We start from the raw sequence: 23,989 nt of genomic DNA, 5'->3' as shown, positions 1-23,989 counted from the left end.
TCTTATTGATAGTTTCTGTGTCCTTTTTTATGATGGTGTAGTTCCCAGTAAGTTTCTTGTAGCTTCTATGGAGTTCCTTATAGTTTTCTCTGAGCTCCTTAAGCATCCTTATAACCACTAGTTTGAACTCAATGTCTGATTGTTTGCTTCCTTCAATTTCATTTAGCGCTCTCTCTCTCTCTCTCGGGGATTCTTTCTTTCCTTTCGATTGGCTGTTGTTTCTTTTTTCTTTTCTCTTTTTTTTTCTCTTGATTGGAGAATATCTCATTCATCTCTATGGGAAAGCTTTGTCCAGCAGTGCCCCACCCTGGCCATTACAGATGAGAATAAGTCTACCAAGACATGATCTGCTTGGGGAGGAAAGGTGGCCAATCTCTAAAAGGAGGGGGGCCTTGAGCCTGTTTCTCAATGGGCTTTTATTGGGTTCAGCTTGCACAGGAATACAGGTAAAGCTCATCAGTCATTGTCAGGCAGTAATGATCAAACAATAGATAATATTTGAAGAACTATGAGGGCCTATTTTCAGTCAAGGTCAGATAGCTAAAGGGCCATAAAACTTCGGGAAACAAACTCATTTTATGCTTGGACCCTTATCAGAAAATTGAGGGCATTCTTAGCAAAGCAGGTTTCACAGAATTTTATGCATTCTTTCATAGGCCTGATCACCCCTAGGAACTACCCATTCCTTCCCAGGGCTATACCACACTCAGGCATTGTTTCAGGCTTAAAAGTCAGTCAGGGGAAGTAAATTAGCCAAGAGATTAGGAGACTTTTTACAGACAGTATGAGGACTCCGGCTATGTCAAAGCCAAGGGGGTGAGGGTCCATCACCCCTTTTTCCTATAGCCCCCCAAGTCCTTCCCTGATGGTCCCATCATGGCTGTGCCTCTCTTGGGCCGTCCCTTCCTTGAGGAATCTTACCCGTCATTGGTGACCAGTCCCACCTGAGGCCAAGCAGGGTGAAGTGAAGGGGGCTGAGGCAGTGGTCTGCTGGGAAGATAAGCTTTGTCTCCTTAGTGGCTTATGGTTCCAGGGCTTTTACTCAGCCTTAGCCATCAGGGGTTACAGCTTCTAAAACAAGGCAGGGCGGTTCCCAACACATCTCCTAGCCACCTGTGGAGTTTTTACTTTCCTAGAGTTCTCTTTTGTTCTTCAGATCTCTTTGTTGCAGTGTCATAGTCTTGCTTCATAGATATCTTATCCCTATGAGGATTTTAATACACTTTAAAAGTTTTCTTCTTTCTAAAGTCTCATATTTCTCTTGGCTACTTTCTGCTATTAATTTTAAGTATATTTTATTGATTATGCTATTACAGTTTTACCAATTTTTTTCCCTGCATCCCGCCACCCTCAAACTTTCCTGCTCCTTAGTTCATATCTGTGGGTTGTACATATAAGTTCTTTAACTTCTCTGTTTCCTATACCATTCTTAACCTCTCCCTGTGTATTTTATACCTACCAATTATGCTTATTCCCTGTACTTTTGCCCCCCATTATTCCCCTCCTGCTCCCCCTGAAAACCCTCCATGTGATCTCCATTTCTCTGATTCTGTTCTTGTTCTAGTTGTTTGCTTAGTTTTTGTTTTTTAGGTTCAGTTGTTGATAGTTGTGAGTTTGTTGTCATTTTACTATTCATAGGTTTTGATCTTCTTCTATTCCTTAGATAAGTCCCTTTAACATTTCATATAATAAGGGCTTGGTGATGATAAACTACTTTAATTTAACTTTATTTGGGAAGTACTTTATCTGCCCTTTCTAAATAATAGCTTTGCTGGATAGAGTAATCTTGGATGTAGGTCTTTGCCTTTTATGACTTTGAATATTTCTTTCCAACCCCTTCTTGGCCTACAAGGTTTCTTTTAAGAAATCAGCTGGGAGTTTTATGATAACTCCTTTGTAGGTAACTCTTTTCTTTCCTACTTTTAAGGTTCTCTCTTTATCTTTAATCTAGGGTAACTTAATGATGATGTGCCTTGGTGTGTTCCTGTTTGGGTCCAATTTCTTTGGGACTGTCTGAGCTTCCTGGACTTCCTGGGAGTCTATTTCCTTTGCCAGATTGGGGAAGTTTTCCTTTATTATTTGTTCAAATAAATGTTTGACTTCTTGCTGTTGTTGTTCTCCTTCTGGCACCCCTATAATTCAGATATTGGAATGTTTATAGTTGTCCCAGAGGTTCCTAAGCCTCTCCTCATTTTTTTGAATTCCTGTTTTTTCATTTTGTTCTGATTGAGTGTTTACCAGTGTTCTGAACTCTGCATTTGATAGGTTGGTTATCTTTTCATTGCTTAGTTCTATTTTTGGAGCTTTGATCTGTTCTTTCATTTGGGCCATATTTTTTGTTTCTGTGTACCTGTTATGTATTAGGAGTGGAGCCTTAGTTATTCGCCAGGACAAAGCAACACATGTCCTTGTATTGTGGTGCTGTGTGTGTCGGGCAGGTGTCTGAGAAGGAACAATGCCACTTGCTCTGCTCTCTGCCGGCTTTCAGTCACTTCCCCCACTACCCATAAAGCAAATTGAGCCCTTCTGGTGCTGATTCCTGGGTGGGCGGGTTTGTGTACATTCTAGGACGCTGTGGATCTCTCCAGCGAACTCTCCTGTGAGGCTGGGAGTTTCTCCCCTCACTGTAATCCCCACAGGTTTTTACAGTTAAAGTTCCTGAGGCTTTATTTTCCCTAGCTGGAACCCTGGGTTGTGTGGTCTGTCTTGCTTCTCAGTTGTTCATCTGTGTTTATCCACACACAAATGTGAGACCGCCCAGTCCTCCAGCTGCCGCCTTGGTGTGAATCCTCTCCACCCCAGCTGCCTGTCTCCACCCCTCCTACCAGTCTGGGTGAATGATTCTTCTTTAACTCCTCGGTTGCTGGACTTCCATATACTTCAATTTTTTCACAGTTCTGGTTATTTTTTGGTTTTAAATTTCTTGTTGTCCTTGTTTTGGTTGTACAAGGAGGCAAAGTATATCTACCTACACCTCCGACTTGGCCAGGAGTCCTGGCCATTGTTTCTTTGCCTCCGCATTCTAGGTGACTCTTCTTGTTCGTTTCTGCATATTAGATTGATCTGCTCTGACTCCATGTCTTCGTGGTGGGACCTTCTGTGGCAGGAGATCTGTGGGACTCAGTGGAGCAGTCTCCTTGATCTCCGGAGGTAGATGCTCTTGAGATGCCTTTTATGGTGTTTATGTGGCTGCTCCGTACTTGAATTTCAGTTGTTGTTGGGTCATTCTTTGGTGGGGCCTTCATTCCCAGCTGACTGACTGAGGTTCACACCCCCCACCTCATCTCATGTGCTGTTGCACAAGTGCTGCCAGTGCAAAACCAAAGAACCCAGGAAACAAACCCACACTCGTGAAAATAACCCCCGCCTAGAACCATACTATCAACAGTCAATGATGAAGTATTATTAAAGGTGTAAAGAGATCGAGGGATTATAAGAAAGGAAAAATGAGTGTGAGATGACTAAGTGAAGGGAAAGTGATTTTGAGAGGATTGAGGGAGGAAACGCAAATGCAAGTGGGTGATAGAAACAAAGTGAAGAAAGAAAGAAAAGAAAGTTTACATCATAAATAAGAAAGGAAGGGAAGAAGGCAAAATAGAGTAAGAAAAGGGAAAAATATAGTATTAGGTTTAAACAGAAATTTTGAAAAAAGTGTAGTGAAACAATAGGAACCAAATTGGAGGGGAAAATCCATCACAGCAATATCAACAACAAAGAGCCCAGCTTAATGTAGGTAGGATGCGAATAATAAAGAATGGGGGAGGGGAGGTTGTCAGAAGTCTAGAGGACTGGAAAGTGATTTCGACATGATAGAGGCAGAAGGAATACTAAGGGTAAGGAATGAAAACCAAGATGAGACAGGAAAATATTAAAATTTAAAATGAAGAAAGGGCAGGAGGAAGGCCAAATATAGTAGGAGAGAGGAACAGTAAAAATTAAGATTTGAAGTACATAAATAGTGATGATCTAGAAATAAAGTTGAAGAAATACAACCACCACCACCACCATATCGACAGCCAGCGGGTAAAGATTGATAAAGGTGGAGAGAGAGCATGGGTACTTTAAGAATGGGAAAAAGAGTGTGAGATGACTAATGACAAGAGAGATGGTTTCGAGAGGCTGGAGTGCGGAGAAATAGTAAGGAAGCAGAATAGAAACAAGTTGTAGCGAGAGAAAAAATAAAATTTAAAACGAAAAGAAAAAGAGGAAGGCAGAAGGTAAAATAGAGTGACAAAAGAGAGGAGGAACGTATGAGATTTGAAATAAACTAAAACATAAAAACTAATGATACAGTAGGCACAAACCGGAGGAAAAGAAATGGATGTTAAAAAGCTATGCAGAGGAGGAAATAACACAAATCATGAAGGCTGTGGTGGAACTCATGTCCGTAGGGTCCAGTGTTTACCACTGTCTTCTCTTTCTGGACCTGCCTCTGGTAATGTCAGATGGTGTCCTAGTCTGGCCCTAGACACTCTGTTCAAGACTACATGTGATTCACAGTCTGTGGCCCTCCCCTTCTGTCTTGGCCGGCCCCCACTGCTCTGACCTGCCGACTTTCCATCAGCCCAGGGCCCAGGAGTAGTTCATTTGATGACCTGAGAGGACTGCCGGTACCTTCTGCACCTGCCTCCAGAGGAGGCCTCTGGTGTGATCGGGAGGGTGAGAGCCCTTTGTAACCCCTGGGGTGCTGTTCAGTCTTCAGGGAAGACAGTGGGAGTGTTTCCTCGCCCGCTCATCACACATCTTGGTTTGTCCCAGATTCTTTCCAATAATGGATGGTTTCTGGTGAATTAGCTGCCCGTTCCTGTGAGGAGCCAATCTGTGTAAAAGGGGCAGCTCTTTCCTGCTTGGTGCAGACAGCGCTCTGTCTAGGCACTGAGATTGGGTAGGGCACTGTACAGGCACTGTTGCACCTGCCGCTGTCCTCTCCGCTCTGCTGGTTTTAATGGATCAGGGCATGAGGAACAGTGTGGCTTGTAGTGTCTGGTAAAGGGCTTTTTTTTTCTTTTCCCTGTGGGTATGTACCTAGCTTGGGGCTTCTGAGCCTGGCCTCACTGATCTGCAGAACCTATAATCCTGCAGGTGGGGTTGGGCTCCCCCATCTGTGAGGGGACGTGCCCGACTATAGCAAATCTCAGGTGTTCCACTTTTGCCTGTCCAGTCCCCAGCCTGCTGCTCTCTTGCTGGAGACTAAGGCCCAAACTCTCCACTCTGTACAGTCCCCTGCTCACCAGCCATGCTGGGTCAGGTCCCAGTCCCTTCAGTGTGACTCTTTCCCCCTGAATTCTTTTCAGAACCACTGTGTGCATGTGCACACAAGCCCTGGGTCCCTACAGAGTTTCGAGGCTTGTCTCAGCTCTTCTTTTCAAAAAGCTCCTGGGGGGCCTGTTCTCTGCATGCCCCCCCTCCCAGAAGTCTCTTTCTCAGTCAGGGTGGGCCACAGCCTGTCAGAGCCTCCAACAGTTTTAGACAGCGTTTCTCTCTGGATCTCTCCCGGATGGTGCTGGGAAGAGTCCTGCAGTGACAGTGACACAGGGCAGTGGCAGGGTGCTCTCACCACCCCTTCCAGTGTTTCTCAGCCTTAGCCTGCTTCCGCCAAGATGTTTCTGCAGCCAGCACCTCCCCAGCAGTCTCTCTCTGCCCCTGGGGCTCCCAGCTCCTGAGCTAATCCATGACCACCTCAAATCTGCACAACCAAAAGTACCGGGTTGGGCAGCAGAGGTGGCTGTTGCTCTGCTAGGAGAGCCCTGACCACCCACTCCCTAGTGCCCTGCAGGAGGCCAGGCTCTTGCCCCCTCGTGCACACTCCTCGCACTCTTGTCCATGTACACACTCACACGTGCGCTTACTCACCCTCCATTGGATTTTCTAGTTGGTTGCCCGGTGGGTCAGCTGTGAGACTGGTCCAGGTCTGGGAGCAAGTGGGCGGAGCTTCCAGCTATTTCTCAGCCATCCCAGATCTCTTAAATGGCACATACTTTTGGAATTAATTAGATAGAGCCTTCTTATTATATTGGCATCAATAAAGGTACCTTCATTTGCATGTAAATTTCAAAGAGATTCAGGATATTTGGGAATCATTTTCATCCTAGATAAACATTTCGATTTCTCCTCCTAAAAGTTAAAAATATGGATTATAATACAGAAGATCAAAAGTAGGCATCTAAACCATTGTTTCTGTCATATAAACTTAGAAGGAAAATAGCATTTATCTGTCAAGTCTTAAAATTCATATCACAGTTTCACAAAGCAATTTGATTATAAGGTATCTTTCCTTTTAATAGCATATAACAATGATATTTGTGCCATTTGAAACAGGTGATTATTAAATATACAATCCCTGAGATTTATTTATTAACAAGCTGATTTTTTATTTGTTTGTTTCAGAAAAATCATAGGTTTTAGAATTACAAATTTCAGGTACATAGGAATTGTCTTTACAGTAACCCTACTGTTTTTGAGTGAGAGGGTAGTTTTTTCTCATAAGACATCCTAGACTACTGTTGAACAGAACCTTATGTTTAAAAAAATTTTCTTATTCTAAAATCTGCATCTGTTTTCTAAAGCATCTTTCTCACCTCTACTCTGAAACTTTATAATATACAAAAATCTTAAGATCTGTGACACTAACTTACATGTGGGGCGTCCAGCATAATGGGGTGGGGGATCGGCGGCGGCTGTAGCTCTTTCTCTGTTAGTCTCCAAAAGCAGATGTTGTCTCTCAGACTGTGACTGTATAATCCTAGATCACCACCATTGTGTAGCATTATTCCTATGCTTTAGTTTTTTGTAATACTTTGAATTTGGACATGGAGGTAAATCACATTAGTTTGGGAAGGGAGGAGGACATCTGTCTTGTCGTGATTCTCACCTACAAGCTCCTGTGAAATATGCCTGGTCTACTGGGAGGTACCAACCACGGGGAACTGTCACGCACAGCCTTGGGCTCACTGCAGCTGCCACATGTCTTTCCATTGCTTTTTAGTGGCTCCTTTACATGACAGATTACTCTCAGGAGCAAATAATCTCCACCTCCTCTCAAATTCTGTTAGTGTTTTTATTTTTAATAAAGTGCTGTTATTAATAGCCTGGTGTAATTGTTGTTTTCCCACTGAATTTAATTGTTTCATTTGAATGTCTTTAATCTGAAAGAATGGTTGTTTTATTGGGCTCTAGTTTTTTCATTTTGATTGCTTTTTTCCTTTTTGAGCTATTTACAAAAAGGGAAAATGCACTTCTGTATCAGCATCATGGACTAGGAGCCAGTAGAGAAATTCTGAGGATGAATACTGAGGTACTTGGACATTGATGCATATATTCTTATGGTTATTTCAGACTAGGACAAGTAGTGACTACAATTTCAATTGCCTTCCCAATGGCAGTCATAACAATTGTCTTTCTGGCCCACTGGAGTTACGATGACATTACCTTGTAGATGGTATCGGAAATGCCAGAGTGCTCTCGCTAAGTCTTTCTGGTTTTTTTTTTGTTGTTGTTTCCCAAATCAGACTTAAAGTATAAGGTAATAGAGGAAGTAGAGAAGAAAGAATAGTTGAAAAGTTGTGAACTGAGGTTTTACAATCATCTGATACACCAGACCCCAGTCTTCTGCAGGACAGCTAGTGATGTGATGCTCTTCAGCCCAGTCCTTGCTGCCTCCATTCCCCGGAAGCTGGCTGGTGTTAGAAGCGACCGGAGGGGAGAGGGGAGGGAATTTCAGGGGAAAAGGGGGATTTATAGGAACTAGTATAAAGGACACATGGACAACAACTAAGGGGGGTGGAAAGGGGAGGGAGGTGGGGGGCCTTAGGGGGTGGGCTGGGATGGGAATAAAAGACAGAATACTGTAGTTGAAAAATAATTTAAAAAATAAATAAGAAAAAAATAAAAAATAAAAATAAAAAAAGAAATGTTTCCTGTAGCCACAGGGCAGGTTCCCTTTGGTCCAGGAATCCAGAGTGCAGGTCGGGCTCCACGGGCTCCAACCATCAAGCGCTTCATTAGCTGTACCCAGGAACCGGCTAGATCATTAATAGTGGGGATGGAGTTAAAATCTAGAATCTTACTTGAATTCAAAACTAATAAGAAAGCTGGAAGGCATATCTTGTGAAATTGAGTGTTGACTGCATGTTAACTTTTACTCAAAAAAGCAAAGACGTTGGCTGAAACTTACACTAATTAGAGAAAAAGAGTGTAAGATTAATTTGGAAGTTGAATTCCTGTATTTTCCTATATACACACAAGCATCATTTTCACCCTTTCTGGCTAGTAAAAGTATTACTTTTACTTTATCCTAGAGTATCATGGAGAGCTGCCTAGTTTTGTGTAGTTAACAGTCTCTGTTTTCATGTCTTGTTTAGACATAAATATTCTTTAGGATTTCAGCCTCAAGACTTTTCTCCATGATGTAGATTTATATTTTTAAATCCTTCATACTTTCACAATTACATTTTTGTTCTTAAGTGTTTTCTTAGTTTTTATTTATTCAGTCACTAAACATATATTGAATGTGTAGTAGATATTTTTGCAAAGTAAACAAATGAATATAACAATTAAAGTAAAAATACATGAATGTTTCCTAAAATGACCAAAGCTTAGAAATGTTTTCAATGTAATTTTTTATTACCATGGTACTTCTTTGAAATAGTATTGATTATTGTAATATCTTAAAAGTACTTGGAGATTATAGTGCTGGTCATGTGGAGTAACTGGTACTGGACTAGCACTCCTGCTGTAAACAGCTAGAAAATTGGACAAATTATATGAAATAAAATTTTTAGACTTTTGAAAATATGCAGGACCATAATTCCTAAGAGAGTGGGACCAAATGAGATGAGCCCCATAGTTACCCTCAACTTTCTGCCTGGAAGTTCTTTCTAGACTGTGAATTGGAAGAGGGGGGCGGACTCAATGACCTGAAGAATCAGAGATCAGAGTTCGGGGTAGGAAAGGTCAGAGTTCCGGGTAGAAAGGCTGTTGGAGTGTGTGGGGTGGGTTACTGTACAGATGAGAGACATGCACCGATGTTCAATGCATTGTATAGGGTTCCCCTTGAACTTTGTGTAAACACTAAGCTGCGTGTTACACAGGGCAGAATTCACTGGTCAGGAGAGGACATTGACTAAGGAAAGAACAAGTACTGGAAAGCTGAGAAATTAGTGGAGCACACACAGGGTTGAGAGATGTTTACATTTTACCGATTCAGATTAGAGAAACCTGGTTGAACATCCCAGATATTCAGTGGAACCTCTAGACAGGCCTAGGCTGCAGAATCATCCTGAAAGCCTAAGACAAACCTTAAAAGGAACAAACTGATCTGTGAGGCCATCTGACAATAAAGTTCAGCACTCCACTAGGGGAGACAGCAGAATGTGAGCAACCAGCATAGCACACATAATGTCTAGCACATAATCCAAACTATGGATTATAGTAGACATGCAAAAAATTTACAAAGAGAAATTTGAACCATAACCTGGAGAAGTCAGTCAGTAGAAAACACACCCAGAAATGGCAGGCATTATGAAATGAGCAGACAAGGGATTTAAAACAGTTGTTTTAAACATGTTCAAGGATATAAAAGAAAATATGAACCCAGTGAGGGAACAAATGGTAGTTCAATAAAGAAATAGAAATTTCTAGTATAAAAAAATCCAGTATCTGAAATAATAATTTGGAAGAGCAGAAATTAGCCAGAAAAAAACCTTAAGGAAAATATGCTAACAAATGTAAATTTCCCTTTTCAGCTATATTACTGAACTGTGCCTAAAGGTTCATGTAAGTTAAGAGTAATATAGTCACTGTTATTGTAACTCTATGCACGTATAACATTCTTATCAGATAGCTCTGTACAAGGAGAATATAATTAATTTTCAACCATTAATATAAGTGCAGGGTAGCAAAATAAACTCTGATTAGTGCCACATGTGAGCTATCATACAACCTTTGGGTTATTTCTAGCTCAGTGTGTCTCATTAGTGTGATGTAGATGCCAAGTACCTATTTTAACCTTTGATTATAATGACAAAAATCAATAGTATCCTTATGTATGTTTTGGCCACTTCATTTTAAGAGTTTATGAAAAGTTTTTGAAACTATATAAATAGAACAAATACCTGGGGGAGATTTTATCAACCAAAGAGAAATACCTTCAAATACTTAAAAGTAGTCTTTGGCAATTCATTCATATTTAAGAATATAGTATTTAAAAAGTTTTGAAACTCTTTATATATATGAACCTTTAAAAAACTATTTTGAAATAATTTTGGAACTATAGAAGTGTCACAAAAAATAGTGCGGAGAATTCCTGTAGTATAATATACTCTTCACCAAACATCATCGAAATGTTAACTTCTTATATAACTGTGATACAGTAAGCAAAACTAATGGACATCATTAAACTGTAAACTCCAGACTTCGTTCTGATTTCACTAGTGTTCCCACTCATGTCCTTTCCTGCTCTGGGGTCTGGGTTCAGACCCCACATTGGGTTCAGTCCTCACGTCTCCCTGGTTCACTGCAGCCTGTGCCTGTTCTTCCTCGATGGCCATGCCCTTGACAGTTTGGTCAGGTATTTGGTGTAATGTTCTCACTTTGCACTTGATTAGTGTTTTCTCTTGATTATAGTGAGGCTGTGGGCTTTTTTTGACAAATACTACAGAATCGATGTGTCATTATCAACACATCCAGATCAAGGGCACATGATATTAATGTCATTATTTGGTAATGTCAAACCTGATTATGTGGTTAAGTGATATCTTCCAGATTTCTCCATTAAAAAGTTATGATTTTTCTCTTTGTAATTAATAGGTGTTTTAGGAGATACAGCTTGAGGCTGTGCAGATAGATATTTTGTTTTTGTTAAACTTTTGGTATGAAGCTTTTCAACTGCTCGGCTTTTATTATAGGACAGTTTGGTAGTCGATCTTTTTTGTTACTGCAGAAACTAGCCAGATAGTTGGTCAGTTCATGCAGAGGCAGATGCGTCCATCCCCCGCCCGGCGACAGTAATAAGTCTGATTGCCACCTTCTGGAACCTGGTGAGGAGGCGTGTAGGGAGTTTCACATTTTACTGTGTGGTTTTAATCCTCTTCTTGGTCACCTCTGAGCCCAGAACCTCTCTGACTTAGTTCCTCCTGAGTGTAAACCTCCCGTCTCCAAGGGTGAAGTGGAGGTTAATGACCACTTCACCCTTGGAGTCCACTATCATAACTCGACAACATCCAAAGTCCACTATCATAACTACAACCACACAATCTGGAAGAGAACACCTTGCCTACACCTTCCCTGTCTCCTGCAGAGCTGCCAGCTCCTTGAAGTCAGTTGGTTTGAGTCTCATCATTCTGTCTCCAGAGCAGGGTGTCGAACTCATTTTCACCGGGGGTCACATCAGCCTTGCCATTGCCTTCAAAGGGCCGAAAGTAATTTTAGGACCATATAAATGTAACTACTCCTTAACAGTTAAGTGGGAGTTCAGCGCTGCCCCTGAGTAGAGACAAGGTGCCGGGCCAGATAAAACAAGTTGGAGGGACGGATTCAGCCTGCAGGCCTTGTGTTTGCCTCCTGTGCCCCGGAGGTCCTTAGATTGACTCTACTCCTGGAATTGATTTGCTTTTCTTCTCTCCACATCTTTCATATATTTTTGGTTGGGATTACAAATATCTCTTAATTTCATCCAAAATGGAGTCTGTGTTACTATTTCTTGTCCTGTTTGTTGTTGGGGGCATTTATAAAGTAGTGGACTCGGAACGCATTTGGCTCTGTCATCACAGTGAAGCCAGAGTAGCTGTTAAGATGATTGGCACCGTATCACAAGCTGTCATACACGCAGACCTTTGGCTCAGCATTTTCACTTCTAGGAAAACATCTTATAGAAATACTTACACATGTGCACAAAGGCACATATATAGGAAAGTTTACTTAGAAACATTGCCTGTAATAGTCTAAATAAATAATAAAAATAGCTTAAGTGTAAGTACCAATAAGGGAATATTCCAGAGTAAGTACTATGCAGCAATTCAGAATAATGAGGTTTGTGTATACACACTGATGTGGGAAGGTCTTAAAAACATCACATACAGCAGTTTGCAAAGCACCTTGTTTGTTGTAATTCCATATTTCAATGATATACTTATATATACACATAATATTTTCGTATATATGATTGTATCATTGAAAAGGAAAATATCTGGAAGAATGTACACCAAATGTTTAACAATGATAGTTTAGAGAAGATGGGAAGTAGAACTTTAATCTTTTTACTTTATATACTTCTGTATTGTAAAAGTTAATTTTGTAAGGCTTTTTATAGCTTTTGGATTTTTAAATTAAAAATGTGAACTAATTGAGCGCAGGCCTGCGAACCAGAGTATTGCGGTTCAATTCCCAGTCAGGGCACATGCCTGGGTTGCAGGCCAGTTCCCAGCAGGGGACGCATGAGAGGCAACCATACATTGATATTTCTCTCCCTCTCTCCTTCCCTTCCCCTCTCTTGAAAAATAAATAAATAAAATTTTTGTTTAAAAAAATGTGAACTAGACTGCTTACAGAAGTAGCTGAGCGCTGATGCGAGTTTGGGGGCAGCCGCTCTTCCAGAGGAGTTCTCCGCGGGACCCTGCTCCGAGCATGGAGTCCGGGACCGCCCAGGCTGGGTACAGTGAGAGGGTGACGCAACCTCACGATCAAGCGAGAATGAGAAATGCTAGGTTAACAAACTGAGTACGTTTTTTCTTCTGTAGAATTGCCAGGAGTCTTTTAACATGCTAATAAGCATGGCAGATCTCCATGAGCTCCCGAATAGGATTGCTCTCTCTTTATGGTGTACTTGTTAACATCTGCCAGAAGAAATGCTTTTCAGGACTATACTTCTGTTCACATGGCTATTATGTTCAGAGCAGTAAGCACTGTGTAAATATGACTCTATCCTTTCTGAACAGTAAGTCCTGAATAAAGCTGCTGCGAGTGTCCCCGGTAGTGACCGGTGTAGTAAATCCTTTCACACGAGGTGTGGGAGGGCCAGAGAGGGAGGGGCACTTCCCCAAAACACTGCCTTATCTTCTGAAGGAATTCGGAAGATTTCGAAAGAAATTTAAAAACTGATGTGTTTTCATAGAAAGATTATGATGAAGGAACACAATTAGGCTTTCAGAAGAAAACTTAAATGTGCCTCCTCACAGCTCGCTTGGCTGCTGCAGACGGGGTCACATTAAGATGACGGGCTCCACTTAACCAGCGGCAGCATATGCCAAGCACAGGAGTGAATGGCCTCTACCTAGAAACCGGTTTGAGTGCAGAGATGTATTGGTTAAACTCATGATTATAAAATACCGAAAGGGCACTTTATCGGTCACAAGTCTAATGTATTGTTAAAACTGGAGCCATCAACCACAATGTAGCTGGATTTTGAAAGTGATTTCTCAGAAAAATGAAGACTAGCTCTGATGATTGGCTCAAATACATAGTGAGAAGAAAAATAATCCCTCTCCAGGACCTCACGCGGATGCCTTCAGTGAATCCCACTAACAGCCTGTTGAGGTTGTGAGGTTTCCTCGAAGGTGCCAACATGATGTTCCTACCAAGCATTTGAGCAGTAGGTCAGAGCTTACAGTGTTTTTGATATTAAGACTTTGAAAGTGGTAATAATACCTTTTCTCAAACATATTTCCAAATTGCCTTTGACTTGAGACAGAATTACATTGTGTTTTTTGCTCTAAACATAATAACAGTGTGAATGTGGGTATAGAAGCCAAAAAGCCCATTTTTGCTCAGGAATGAGGGAAACCTAGAGCAGCACGGCGTGTCCTGGAAATAAGACCTGAGAGCTAGATGGGTTTGCCTGGTCTGTGGAGGACGTGCAGCCTCGGGCAGAGCTGTCTGGGCTTTGTTCTGTAGGAGGTTCTAGGGTGTGACATCATAAGATCTTCTGTTTTCAGAGTTCAGGCGTGAACTCTGGTGGCCAAAGGGAAAGAAACCAGTATAACTCTTACTCCAGTCAGACACCTTAAAAATATATATATATATTTTTATATATATATAAATATATATATATATGTATTTAAGAAACAAAGACTTTTACTATATTTGGCCTCGAGATCTGTATAATTCACTTATGCTTTGTGCCCCTTGATGACTAACTGTCATCTGTGAAATCTTCGAGTATTTCTGGACATTTAATTTTATGGAGGCTTCAGATACATTGATTCATTTTTTTACACTCACGTATTTTGAGCAGCAGGTTTGTCCTAGGTCTGTAACTGTTGCTATTTTACACTAGAAAAAATAATGATTTTACATACCATAAAATTCACCCATTGTAAGGGCACAATTTAGTAATTTTTAGTGGACTTACAGAGCTATGCAATGGTAATCACATCATAAACACAGAACATCGCCACGCCCCCAATTCACCTCAATTTCCCCATGTCTGTCTGCAGTCAGCACCTGCTGCTGCCCCAGCCGCGTGCAGCCAGTGATTCTCTTTCAGTCTATAAAATTGTCTTTTGAAGCCATTTTACATGAAATGGAATAGTTTAATATGTAGTCTGTGTGACTGGCTTCCTTCATTTAGGGTAATGTTTTTTAAGCCATCCACATGGTTGCATATGTCAGTATTTGTATCTTTTTAATTGCTGAAATGCTATGTTCTTTATACAGATACACCTCGTTTTGTTACTCAGTTACCATTTGAGGGATTGTCTCTGGTCTTTGACCATTTTCAACCACGGTGCTGTGAAGGTTTGTGTGGACAGTTGTTTTCATTTCTCTTGTGTAGATTCCTAGGAGTAGAATTTGCTAAGTTATGCTTAACTTTTTTAAGAAACTCCCTGTAAAGCTCAGTTTACAGATGACATTATCTTATATGTAGAAAATCCATGAATAAACTACTAACTAGTAAATGAGTTCAGCTAGAATCAATATCAGTGTATAAAAAAATCATTTGTACTTTTGTATATTTGCAGTGAACAGAGACTGAAGTTTAGAAAATTTCATTTATAACAGCATCAAAAAAATAAAATACCTAAGGATAAAGTTAACAAAAGAAGTGCAGATCTTATGCTCATAAAGGTAAAGCGTTTTTTAAAGACACTAAAAATTGAGTAAGAAATGGAGACGACTCGCCATCAGCTGGAGGAGCCGGGCTGACACGCAGTGCTGTGCCAGGGGCCTTCTCTCGGCTGCAGCCTTTCTCGGGCGCGTGTCGTGGTGTCTCACTGGGTGCAGTTCACGTTTTCCTGGTGACTGATGATGCTGAGCACATTTTCACGTCTTTATTAGCTATTTGTGTATTTCCTTCAGTGAAATGACTGTTCAACTCTCCTGCCCATTTTTGAATTGACTTATTTGTCTTACTGATTTATAACAGTTCATTATATATTCTGGTTCTGAATATGTAGTCTGAATTATATATTCAAGTTCTTTATCAGATACATGATTTGGAAATGCTTTCTACCAGTCTGTGGCTTGTCTTGTCAATTAGTTGTGTTTTTCTTTAAGTGCCTAAGTTTTTATTTTTAATAGAATTCCATTTATCAATTTTTTCTTTTATGTCTTATACATCTGTTGCCATGTGTAAGACCACTGTTCTAACCCAAGGCACAAAGACTTTCTTCTGTACGTCCATTAAGTCTGTGCACCATTTTCAGTTAATTTTTATATATGATGTTAAGTGAGGACCTAAGGTCATTGTTTTGCATATAGATACATAGTTGTACCAGTATCAGTTACCTAAAAGACTGTTCTTCCCACATTGAAATGTCTTGACACCTGGGCCAAAAACCAGTTGACTGTGAATACAGGGATTTATTTCTGGACTTCTGATTCTCTTCCACTGATCCATGTGCCTGTTCATAGGCCAGCAGTAGACAGTCTCGATTCCTGGAGCTTTATAGTAAGTTTGGAAATTGGGTAATGCAAGTCCCCCGGCCTTTTCCCTCTTTTTCAGAATTGTTACAGCTGTTCTAGGTCTTTTGTATTTCTACTAAAATTTAGGAGCAGCTTATCATTTTAGTAACATTGTCTTCTAATCTGTGAACATTTATTTATTATTTTTATTTTTTAAATTTTAACTGTTGTTCAAGTACAGTTTTTATTTATTTAGCTCTTTTCATTTAGACCTTGATGTAGGTGTTCTTTAATTTCTCTCACAGTGTATTGTAGTTTTCAGGGTATGTATCTTACACTTCTTTTATTCCTAAGTATTTTATTCTTTTTTGATGCTATTGTGAATGTAGTTGTTTTCTTAATTTTATTTTTGGATTGGTTATCCATAATGTATAGAAATAGAGTTGATTTTTTGTGTTCAGGGTGGGGCAAAAGTAGGTTTGCAGTTGTGTGTACGGGGCTTGTATTAAGCTCAGGTGTTATTCTTGTATTAACACTTATTAATTATTGTGTCATTTTACATATGAACAACTGTAAACCTGCTTCTGTCTCACGCTGTATTGACCTTGTATCATAGGACCTTGCTAAGCTTATTCATTAGTTTTAGAAACTTTTTTTCTGCAAATTCATTAGGGTTTTCTACGCAGATAACTAGATAATCTACAAACAAGAACAATGCTACTACTTCTTTCTCATGTTGATCACTTTTTCTTGCCTTCTTGCACTGGCTAGCACTCCAGTGCAGTGCTTTAGGATAAGACACAAGAGCTACATCCATGTCTTGTTTCTAACCTTAGGAAAAACGTGTTTAATCTTTCACCAGTAAGTATAATGTTCACTATAGTTTTTTTTTACTTCTTTTTATATTTTGTTGACAGTTTTTAATCATAAACAGGTAGGTATTTGATTTTTGCCAAATGCTTTTTCTGCATCTCTTGAGATGATATGATCACTAGTTGTTTTTTATTTCAGAAAGAGCTGTGAAGGACTGGCATTATTTATTCTTTTAAATACATAAAGAGCCCTGGCTGGTGTAGCTCGGTGGATTGAGCACGGGCCTGTGAAGCAAAGGGTCACCAGTTCGATTCCCAGTCAGGGCACATGCCTGGGTTGTGGGCCAGGTCCCCAGTAGGGGACACATGAGAGGCAACCACACGTTGATGTTTCTCTCCCACTCTTTCTCCTTCCCTTCCCCTGTCTCTAAAAATAAATAAATAAAATATTTAATAAATAAATACATAAAGTATTTACCAGTGAGGCCATCTGGGCTTCGGCTTTTCTTCGTGGGAAGATTTTATTTACTAACTAAATTTCTCTGTAGGTTATAATTCTGTTGAGAGTTGTGTTTCTTTCTGAGTAGGATTGGTATTTTTGTCTTTCTGAGAAATTTTCTATTCTTTCTATATTGATTTATTGACATAAGTTTGTTTATACTATTCCCTTGTAACTTTTAAATATAGTGTTGGTAGTACTGTCTCTTCTTCGATTCTTGATTTTGGTAACTTATGTCTTCTCCATTTTTTTAGTCAGTGTCATGATCATTTTTTAATAACTTGGCTGAAATTTAATTTTTTTAGCTTTACTGAGACATAATTGGAAAATAAATGGTAGTATATTATGTTGGCAAAAAAGTCTGTATGGTTTTTTCCATAAAATAAGACACATTTTTCATTTTTATCAGTAGCTTTTTTGATGTGGGTATTTTGAGTGTATCAGCTCTCCCTGCATAGAATAACAATTGTCCTCAGCTGATGTCTTGATTTGATCACTGTCAGCCTGGGTGGTCTGCCTGACCGTGGAGCATCAGTCGTCTGGCATGAAACTGCACAAACCACTTTCGACACATTCAGTCGGTCACAGCACCTTCTGCACATATGCACGAATCTTTTCGGGGTTTTTTGTGTTTCTGTTGTGTTTTCACTTTTCTTGAAATAATAAGAATGATACACCAAAATTTTATGGCATTTTCTTCCATCTTCAGTATTAAAATGGCTATGTAAAAATTTACCAATTTAGATAAGCTTTTTTCAAATGCACACTGAAATGACAGCTGTCACAGTACCACTTAAGGAATTGTTTCGAATGAATTTAGACAAGTAAGTGCTACTAGAGCCATTGTATAGAAAAACCAAATGAACTTTTTGGGCAGCCTGACATTTAAAATGTGTGGCATGATGATGTGATGTATGTGTGCATCGTGAAAGGGTTTCTACAGCGAAATTAATTAGCAGTCCTTCACTTCACTGTTACCTCTGTGTGTGCGTGCATGTGTGTGAACATTTCAGATACACACTCTTTAGTAAGATGTGAGCTTAAGTCATTCATGTGAGACTTTTCTTATGATAAAGGTATTTAAATTTCCCTCCAAACATAGATTTAGGTACATCTCATAATTTTTAATATGTCGTATTTTCATTTCTATTCAGTTAAAAATATTTTTAAGGTTTTTTTCTTGTGATTTTTTTTCTCTGAATTTGGGTTATTTAGGAGTAGATTGTTTGACTTCTAAATATTTGGAATCCCAGATTTCTTTGAATTCAAGTATTTTGGGGCTCTGTTGTTAGATACACGAGCATTTATAATTGTTATATTCAAAGAAGAAATACATAATTCAGTGGTAATAGTTGGAGATATTAATATCCCACTCTCAAAAACTGATAAAACAGAGAAAGTTAGAGTATCGATGACTCGAACAACTCTATCAGCCAACTCAACGTAACTGGCATTATAGAATCTCCATCCAACAATTACAGACATGCTTTTTATGCATAGGGTGGTGCAAAAGTAGGTTTACAGTTGTTCATGTGGAAAAGAATACAATAGTTAATAAATAATGCAAGAACAGACTCACACCTGTAAACCTACTTTTCCCACCCTGTGTGGAACCATCTCCAGGATAGACCACGTGGTGGGACACAGAACACATCTCAGTAAATTTAAAAAGACCCAAATCATACAAAGTGTGTTTCTGACTGAACAGAATTAAATGAGAGCGCCGCAGCAGGCTGGTTCTTTGTCTGGGGGCATGCTTTTCCTTGCTACGAAAGTGGCAAAGCCCTCAAGTCCAGGGTTCTTCTTTAAAAACCTGGGTCATGTGCAGGCACCCATCCTGGGCCCTTGCATGCTGTCCGTGGAACTTGGGGGTCGTGGGGAACTAATGGATGCAAACAAGGGGTACTGGCTGCTGCCATTGCCCTGAGCAACGAAGTTCTTCGTCTTTGACGCAAGACTTGTGCCTTTGCCAGCACCCATGGGACAGTAATTACTGTCTTGTTAATGCATATGGTAAACTCTGAGACCCTGCATAGTTCCTGACCATTTGCTTTGGTTTTGTGAACATATTTTAATATTCTATGCACTTGCCATTAAGATCACCACTTGAACTAACAATGCTTCACATCAGATGAGTCCCCTCTGGTGGCGGCAGCAAAGCCACTGCTTTCCAGGGCGTGCCTTGCCCTGGTTGAAGACCACCCCAACAGAGCTAGGGGGCTGGGAGCAGCTCCAGGCAGATATGCCACAGACTTGCTGTTTTTCCCTAAGTAGAATAGTGTTCATATAAATGCCTCAGTTGGTTGTGTGCCTTTGGATAGTCCTACGTTTTTGACAGTTTTTTTGCATAGCTTTATAATTGCCAGAACGGAAGGAGGGTATGTTGACTTCCTCAGACCAGTCTCCATCATCATGCCATTGATTCTGGTGCAACTTAACTGCCTGTTTGGCTCTCTGACATCACATCAGGCTGTTTCCCTTACCTGCGCAGCCAGACGTGAGCCAGCGCGGCAGCAGGCGACCCGGTCTGGGGGTGGTGGGTGTGGAGCACAGGCCCTGCAGTGGGCGTGCACTGTTGCCGCGGCTGTGTAGGAATCAGTTATAGTGATTCAGCGTTATTTACACTCGTACTTCGTGTACAACCGAAAAAATGCATTTGCAAAGCAAATGTTGATATAACATCACTATGTGAATATCATCTGTGTATACCTTGTATCAGCTCAAAAGATTCAGGTATTGCCTTGTGTAATGAGATTCTTAAAACACTGATCACCACTGCACTAACATCCTCCCTGAATTTCCTTCCACTTAGTAATCTGATAAGTATACAGAGGAATGGTGAGTGATTCCCAGATAAAACAGATTCAGATTTTACCCTCAAGTGGCCCATACGTTAGTGTAAGTGATGTAACATGAACAGGAAAAATGTGAGTGGGAAATGTGGGCCGGCATTAAAGAATTGCAGCTGTGTGCAACAGAAGTTCAGTGGTCTAATGAACATTTCTCTGAGGGACTCTTCCAGTTATTGCCCATTACGTAGTTCCCTCACCTAGTCCCCCCTGCTTATGGCCCTTCCCTAGTTGCCTTTTTATGTTTAATATTCTTGTGTCTATCACCCACTTAAAGCTCGTCATGGTGGTCACATGTGCTTCCAGTGCACATTTCTTACTGATACTCATCTCGTTCATATCAGCCTGGAGCGTGGGTAGGGAGGCTAAGTGACTGGCCCAATTTTACATTATTAGGAAGTGGCTGAGTCAAGTTTTGACCATAACATCTTCATATTCGAAATCGTGGCCTAGTGCTCCCTCGTTTTACAAGCTCCCCGTCTCCTCCAGCCAGCGAATAGGTGGAAAAGATTTAGTTTGGTGAGTTGGGTCAGACTCGGAGGCAGCTTACTGTGTTTCTAGGCGGGCACAGGAAGGAGGCAGTGGAGCGGGGCTCCCCAGGCCACTCCGAACCATTTCTCTACGGGTTTAGTGACTTTGTAAATATCAGATCCACTTTTCCAGTTGCGTTCTATACGTTTCTCTTGCGCATGTTGGGTCTTTACTTTAGACACATGTTCAAACCAGATCCACCGCCTCTCCCTCGGTTTGCTGTCTCCTCCCCTGTTGCCGACGGCACTTGCCACCCACGCGCCCATGCAGCAGCCCTGCACTGCCTTTCGCCCTCACTCCACGCCTAGTCCCATCAGCGCACGCAGCCTCTGGGGTGGCGGGTGGCGGTGAACTGACACGGCGTGTGGGAAAGAGCTCTGAAAGCCGTGAGGGAGGCTGTGTGTGTCCTTTGAGGAAGCACCTCTGTTGAAGTGTAAGGGGTGGGAATGAGGCCTGGGTGGCCATTCAGACCGGACACTTGTGTCAGTGAAGTTCGGACTTGTATCTGAACTGTGACTTCACAGTCTCACATTTTGATAGCACGCTGCACTCTTAAAAGCACTTCCTCAGGAGGAAAAGGAACAAGTCACTAGTGACATTCTCAAGTGAGAATGACCGATTTGCCCCAGGTGACATTCATCAGTGGGTGGTACAGGCAGGACTAGAACTCCCGTTGGCTAAATCCAGAGGCCTCTTAAACTAAAAACCTAGTTTGGTTTTAAAACACTTTACCACTTAGTAGAAGTGACCTGGGATGAGTGAGTGAGCCCTTTTAAATGTCAGTCTCTGCATATAAGGTAGAGATATATGATATATGAGAGCACTGTACCTATTTCGGGGGGGGTTGTAAGAATCGAATGAGTTTATATGAAGATCTATGGTGCTGTGTAGTAAATGGTGGCTATTGGAATGCTCTATCCCCTTCTTCACGAATCTAGAGACTTTAGGTTGCTCTTCCTCTGCCTTTGCCCTTGGAGAATTTATTCTTTCTGGCATATTTATTTAGACTGCCTCACTTTGGAGTTTCTTGCAGTTCAGAGACATTGCCAAGGGATCGCTGCTGTACCATTTCATTGAAAACTAGGTAGAGAGTTTTCACGTTCTCCTCTCTGTCTGTTCTGCTGATTTCCCCATTAAGGTCATGACACGATTCTAATAAACTCCTTTCGTTAAAAATTCTAAGATTACATTTGTGCTCTCTGGACCCAAGGTGAAGGAGATTTTAGGTTAGTATTGGGGATAAACTTATATAAGCAGAATGGTCCATGGGACTGCCCTAGGAGGTCAGAACGTTAGCCAGGACTGCAGGTGCACAGAGCTTTGGCTCTGCCCTGCTCCCCCCGGCCCGCGCCTAGTAACACCCTGGCGAGAGCCGTGTGGTACAGATAAGCTGCCTGCGCATTTTATTTCTGTGCCTTTGGAATGTTTGATTCACAATTTTATACTATTGTACTTACCCGATAGCAAATAAGATAGCAAATGAACTGTGTAACTTAGCAAAGTGATGAAGGTTGTCAGACTTCCCTGGATACAGAGGGTACAAAACTCCCTGGATATGACACTGAGGGCAGAAGTTAACATGTTAGAGTAACATTGAAAATGCGGCTGTGGAATCCCTGCAGAGCTGAGGGCACAGAGTTCTCAGCGAGGCCACGGTGCCCGGGGCCCCTGAGGAGTGTACCCGGGTGCAGGCGCACCACACACACTGCCCGTGGTTTGGTGAACTAGAAAGTGCTGAGGTTTTATCACCTATGAGACTCGAATGCAAAGTTCGACAGGTGCCGCATGCTGCCTTCAGGATTAAAGAGCGTTACATGGGCACTGCCGTGTCCTGTGAGATGTTGCGCTCCCAGCTTTCACCCTCCCTGTCCTTGCCCACAACCATTATGGTGACCAGAAAGTCTGCCTGCTCAGCAGTGATGGGCCTTGAGCGGTGCCCATTAGTTTTCAGTAGTTCCCCCTGGCCTGCATGTTAGCCTTCAGTTTAATGGCCTTTTTTATGTTCATTCATTTTATTTTATTTCCCATCGTGGTTTTGTTTATTTCTTTTTTGTTTTTTGTTCTTTCTGTTCTCTTTTTTAAAACCGTCGTGGTTTTCCCTTCATATTCCCCAATGTTTGCACATGACAAGATGTTGCCATCCCAACATTACCTCCCACCTCACTGACCAGTGCCACTACTGACCATCTAGCACCAGCCACAGCGGGACCACTGCCTTCAGCTCCCCGGGACGTCGTGGCCTCCCTGGTCTCTACCCGCTTCATCAAACTGACGTGGCGGACACCTGCGTCAGATCCTCAGGGAGACAACCTCACCTACTCCGTCTTCTACACCAAGGAGGGGGTTGCTAGGTAAGTGCCCGTTCGTCTGAAGCCCGTTGGCTCCATCTCGGTCCACCCAGCGCAGTCGCGCTCACCCTGGCTCTGTGATTACTGAGAGATGCGTCTTTCCTAATTGTAGGTCATTAGAAACAAATTCCCAAACAGACTGAAGTCTTGGAATTCTTTCCTGCCTTTCTGGGCTGACTTGGAGAGAAGATAGATAGAGCTGTTTGGGTTGAAGTATTAAACTGTAACCAGGGCTACCCTTTGTCCATAAGATCCAGTCAGCACAGTCTAATAAAATAAAGCTTATTTAGAACTTTCGGATTCTAAAAATTAAGTAGACTTAACTCACTAATCCAGTCTGAAATGATGTTTGCACCCTTGTGTGTATGTGGGCTGCTGAATTTCAGGGCATCTCCTTGATGACACAGGAATTACAGATTCACTTTCCTAAAACAGCATTTTCATTAAGTTCCTTTCCATCTCCACCCCTTCCAGGACCTCGCGTTGCCTTTCCATTGCTCACAGGTTATCCAGAACCCCAGGCTCCTTTCCTCCACAGTCCAGCTGTGTGTGTCTGACACCCTTTTGTTCCCACCACCCAGCGGAACTCACTTTCTAAAGGCAGTGGGTCCAGTTCTCATCACTGTGTGGCCTTTTCCCCAATCTCGTCTCTTCACTCACGTCCCCCTTTCCCTTTTCACAGCCAAAGCTAAATTCCGTTCACCCTCTCGGCCCTGGTGGAGCCCCATGATCCCCCCTAAAGCCTTCTCTGCCCTTTCTGGGACCTGTAGCATTTCTCGTAGATGTGTGTTTGTGACACTCATTTGTGACACTCATGGGTCACTTAACACATGAGCTTAAATTGCCATGAGCTGTCACTTTTGTATTTTTATGTGGATTCTTGTGTTTGCCCAACCCAATTATAAACTCCTTGGGAGGAACCATGCCTCATGCTAACTGTGTGTTCCTAGCATTGCTGAGTGGGCTCCCTCGTTTTGCTACTGCTCCACCCCAGAAAAAGAAAATGAAAGAAGAAAAAAGAGATAAAATGTCTGTTTCACTTGGGCCTTAACTTATGAAATAAAGCTTGTATTTCTGCCGGAGTGCTGGCATTGGATAGATATTATCTTGAAT

At 41.5% G+C, this 23,989-nt stretch overlaps 1 protein-coding gene across 5 annotated transcripts in view; it reads left to right on the top strand.

Annotated features, from left to right (window-relative positions):
• Positions 1-23,989, top strand: part of NEO1 (neogenin 1) — a 240,607-nt gene that overhangs the window by 159,606 nt on the left and 57,012 nt on the right. For 3 of the 5 annotated variants that reach the window (XM_037134529.2, XM_037134532.2, XM_037134528.2), the window contains exon 8: positions 22,660-22,879. In XM_037134529.2, coding sequence (XP_036990424.2) covers positions 22,660-22,879 — 220 coding nt within the window. The remainder of the gene's footprint in view (positions 1-22,659; positions 22,880-23,989) is intronic. The other 2 variants (XM_037134533.2, XM_037134530.2) reach the window with 1 other exon arrangement.

This window comes from Artibeus jamaicensis, unplaced genomic scaffold, assembly GCF_021234435.1.
Source record: "Artibeus jamaicensis isolate MK-2021 breed Jamaican fruit bat unplaced genomic scaffold, CSHL_Jam_final scaffold_286, whole genome shotgun sequence".
NCBI lineage: Eukaryota > Metazoa > Chordata > Mammalia > Chiroptera > Phyllostomidae > Artibeus > Artibeus jamaicensis.
This window is presented reverse-complemented; position numbering and strand designations above follow the sequence as displayed.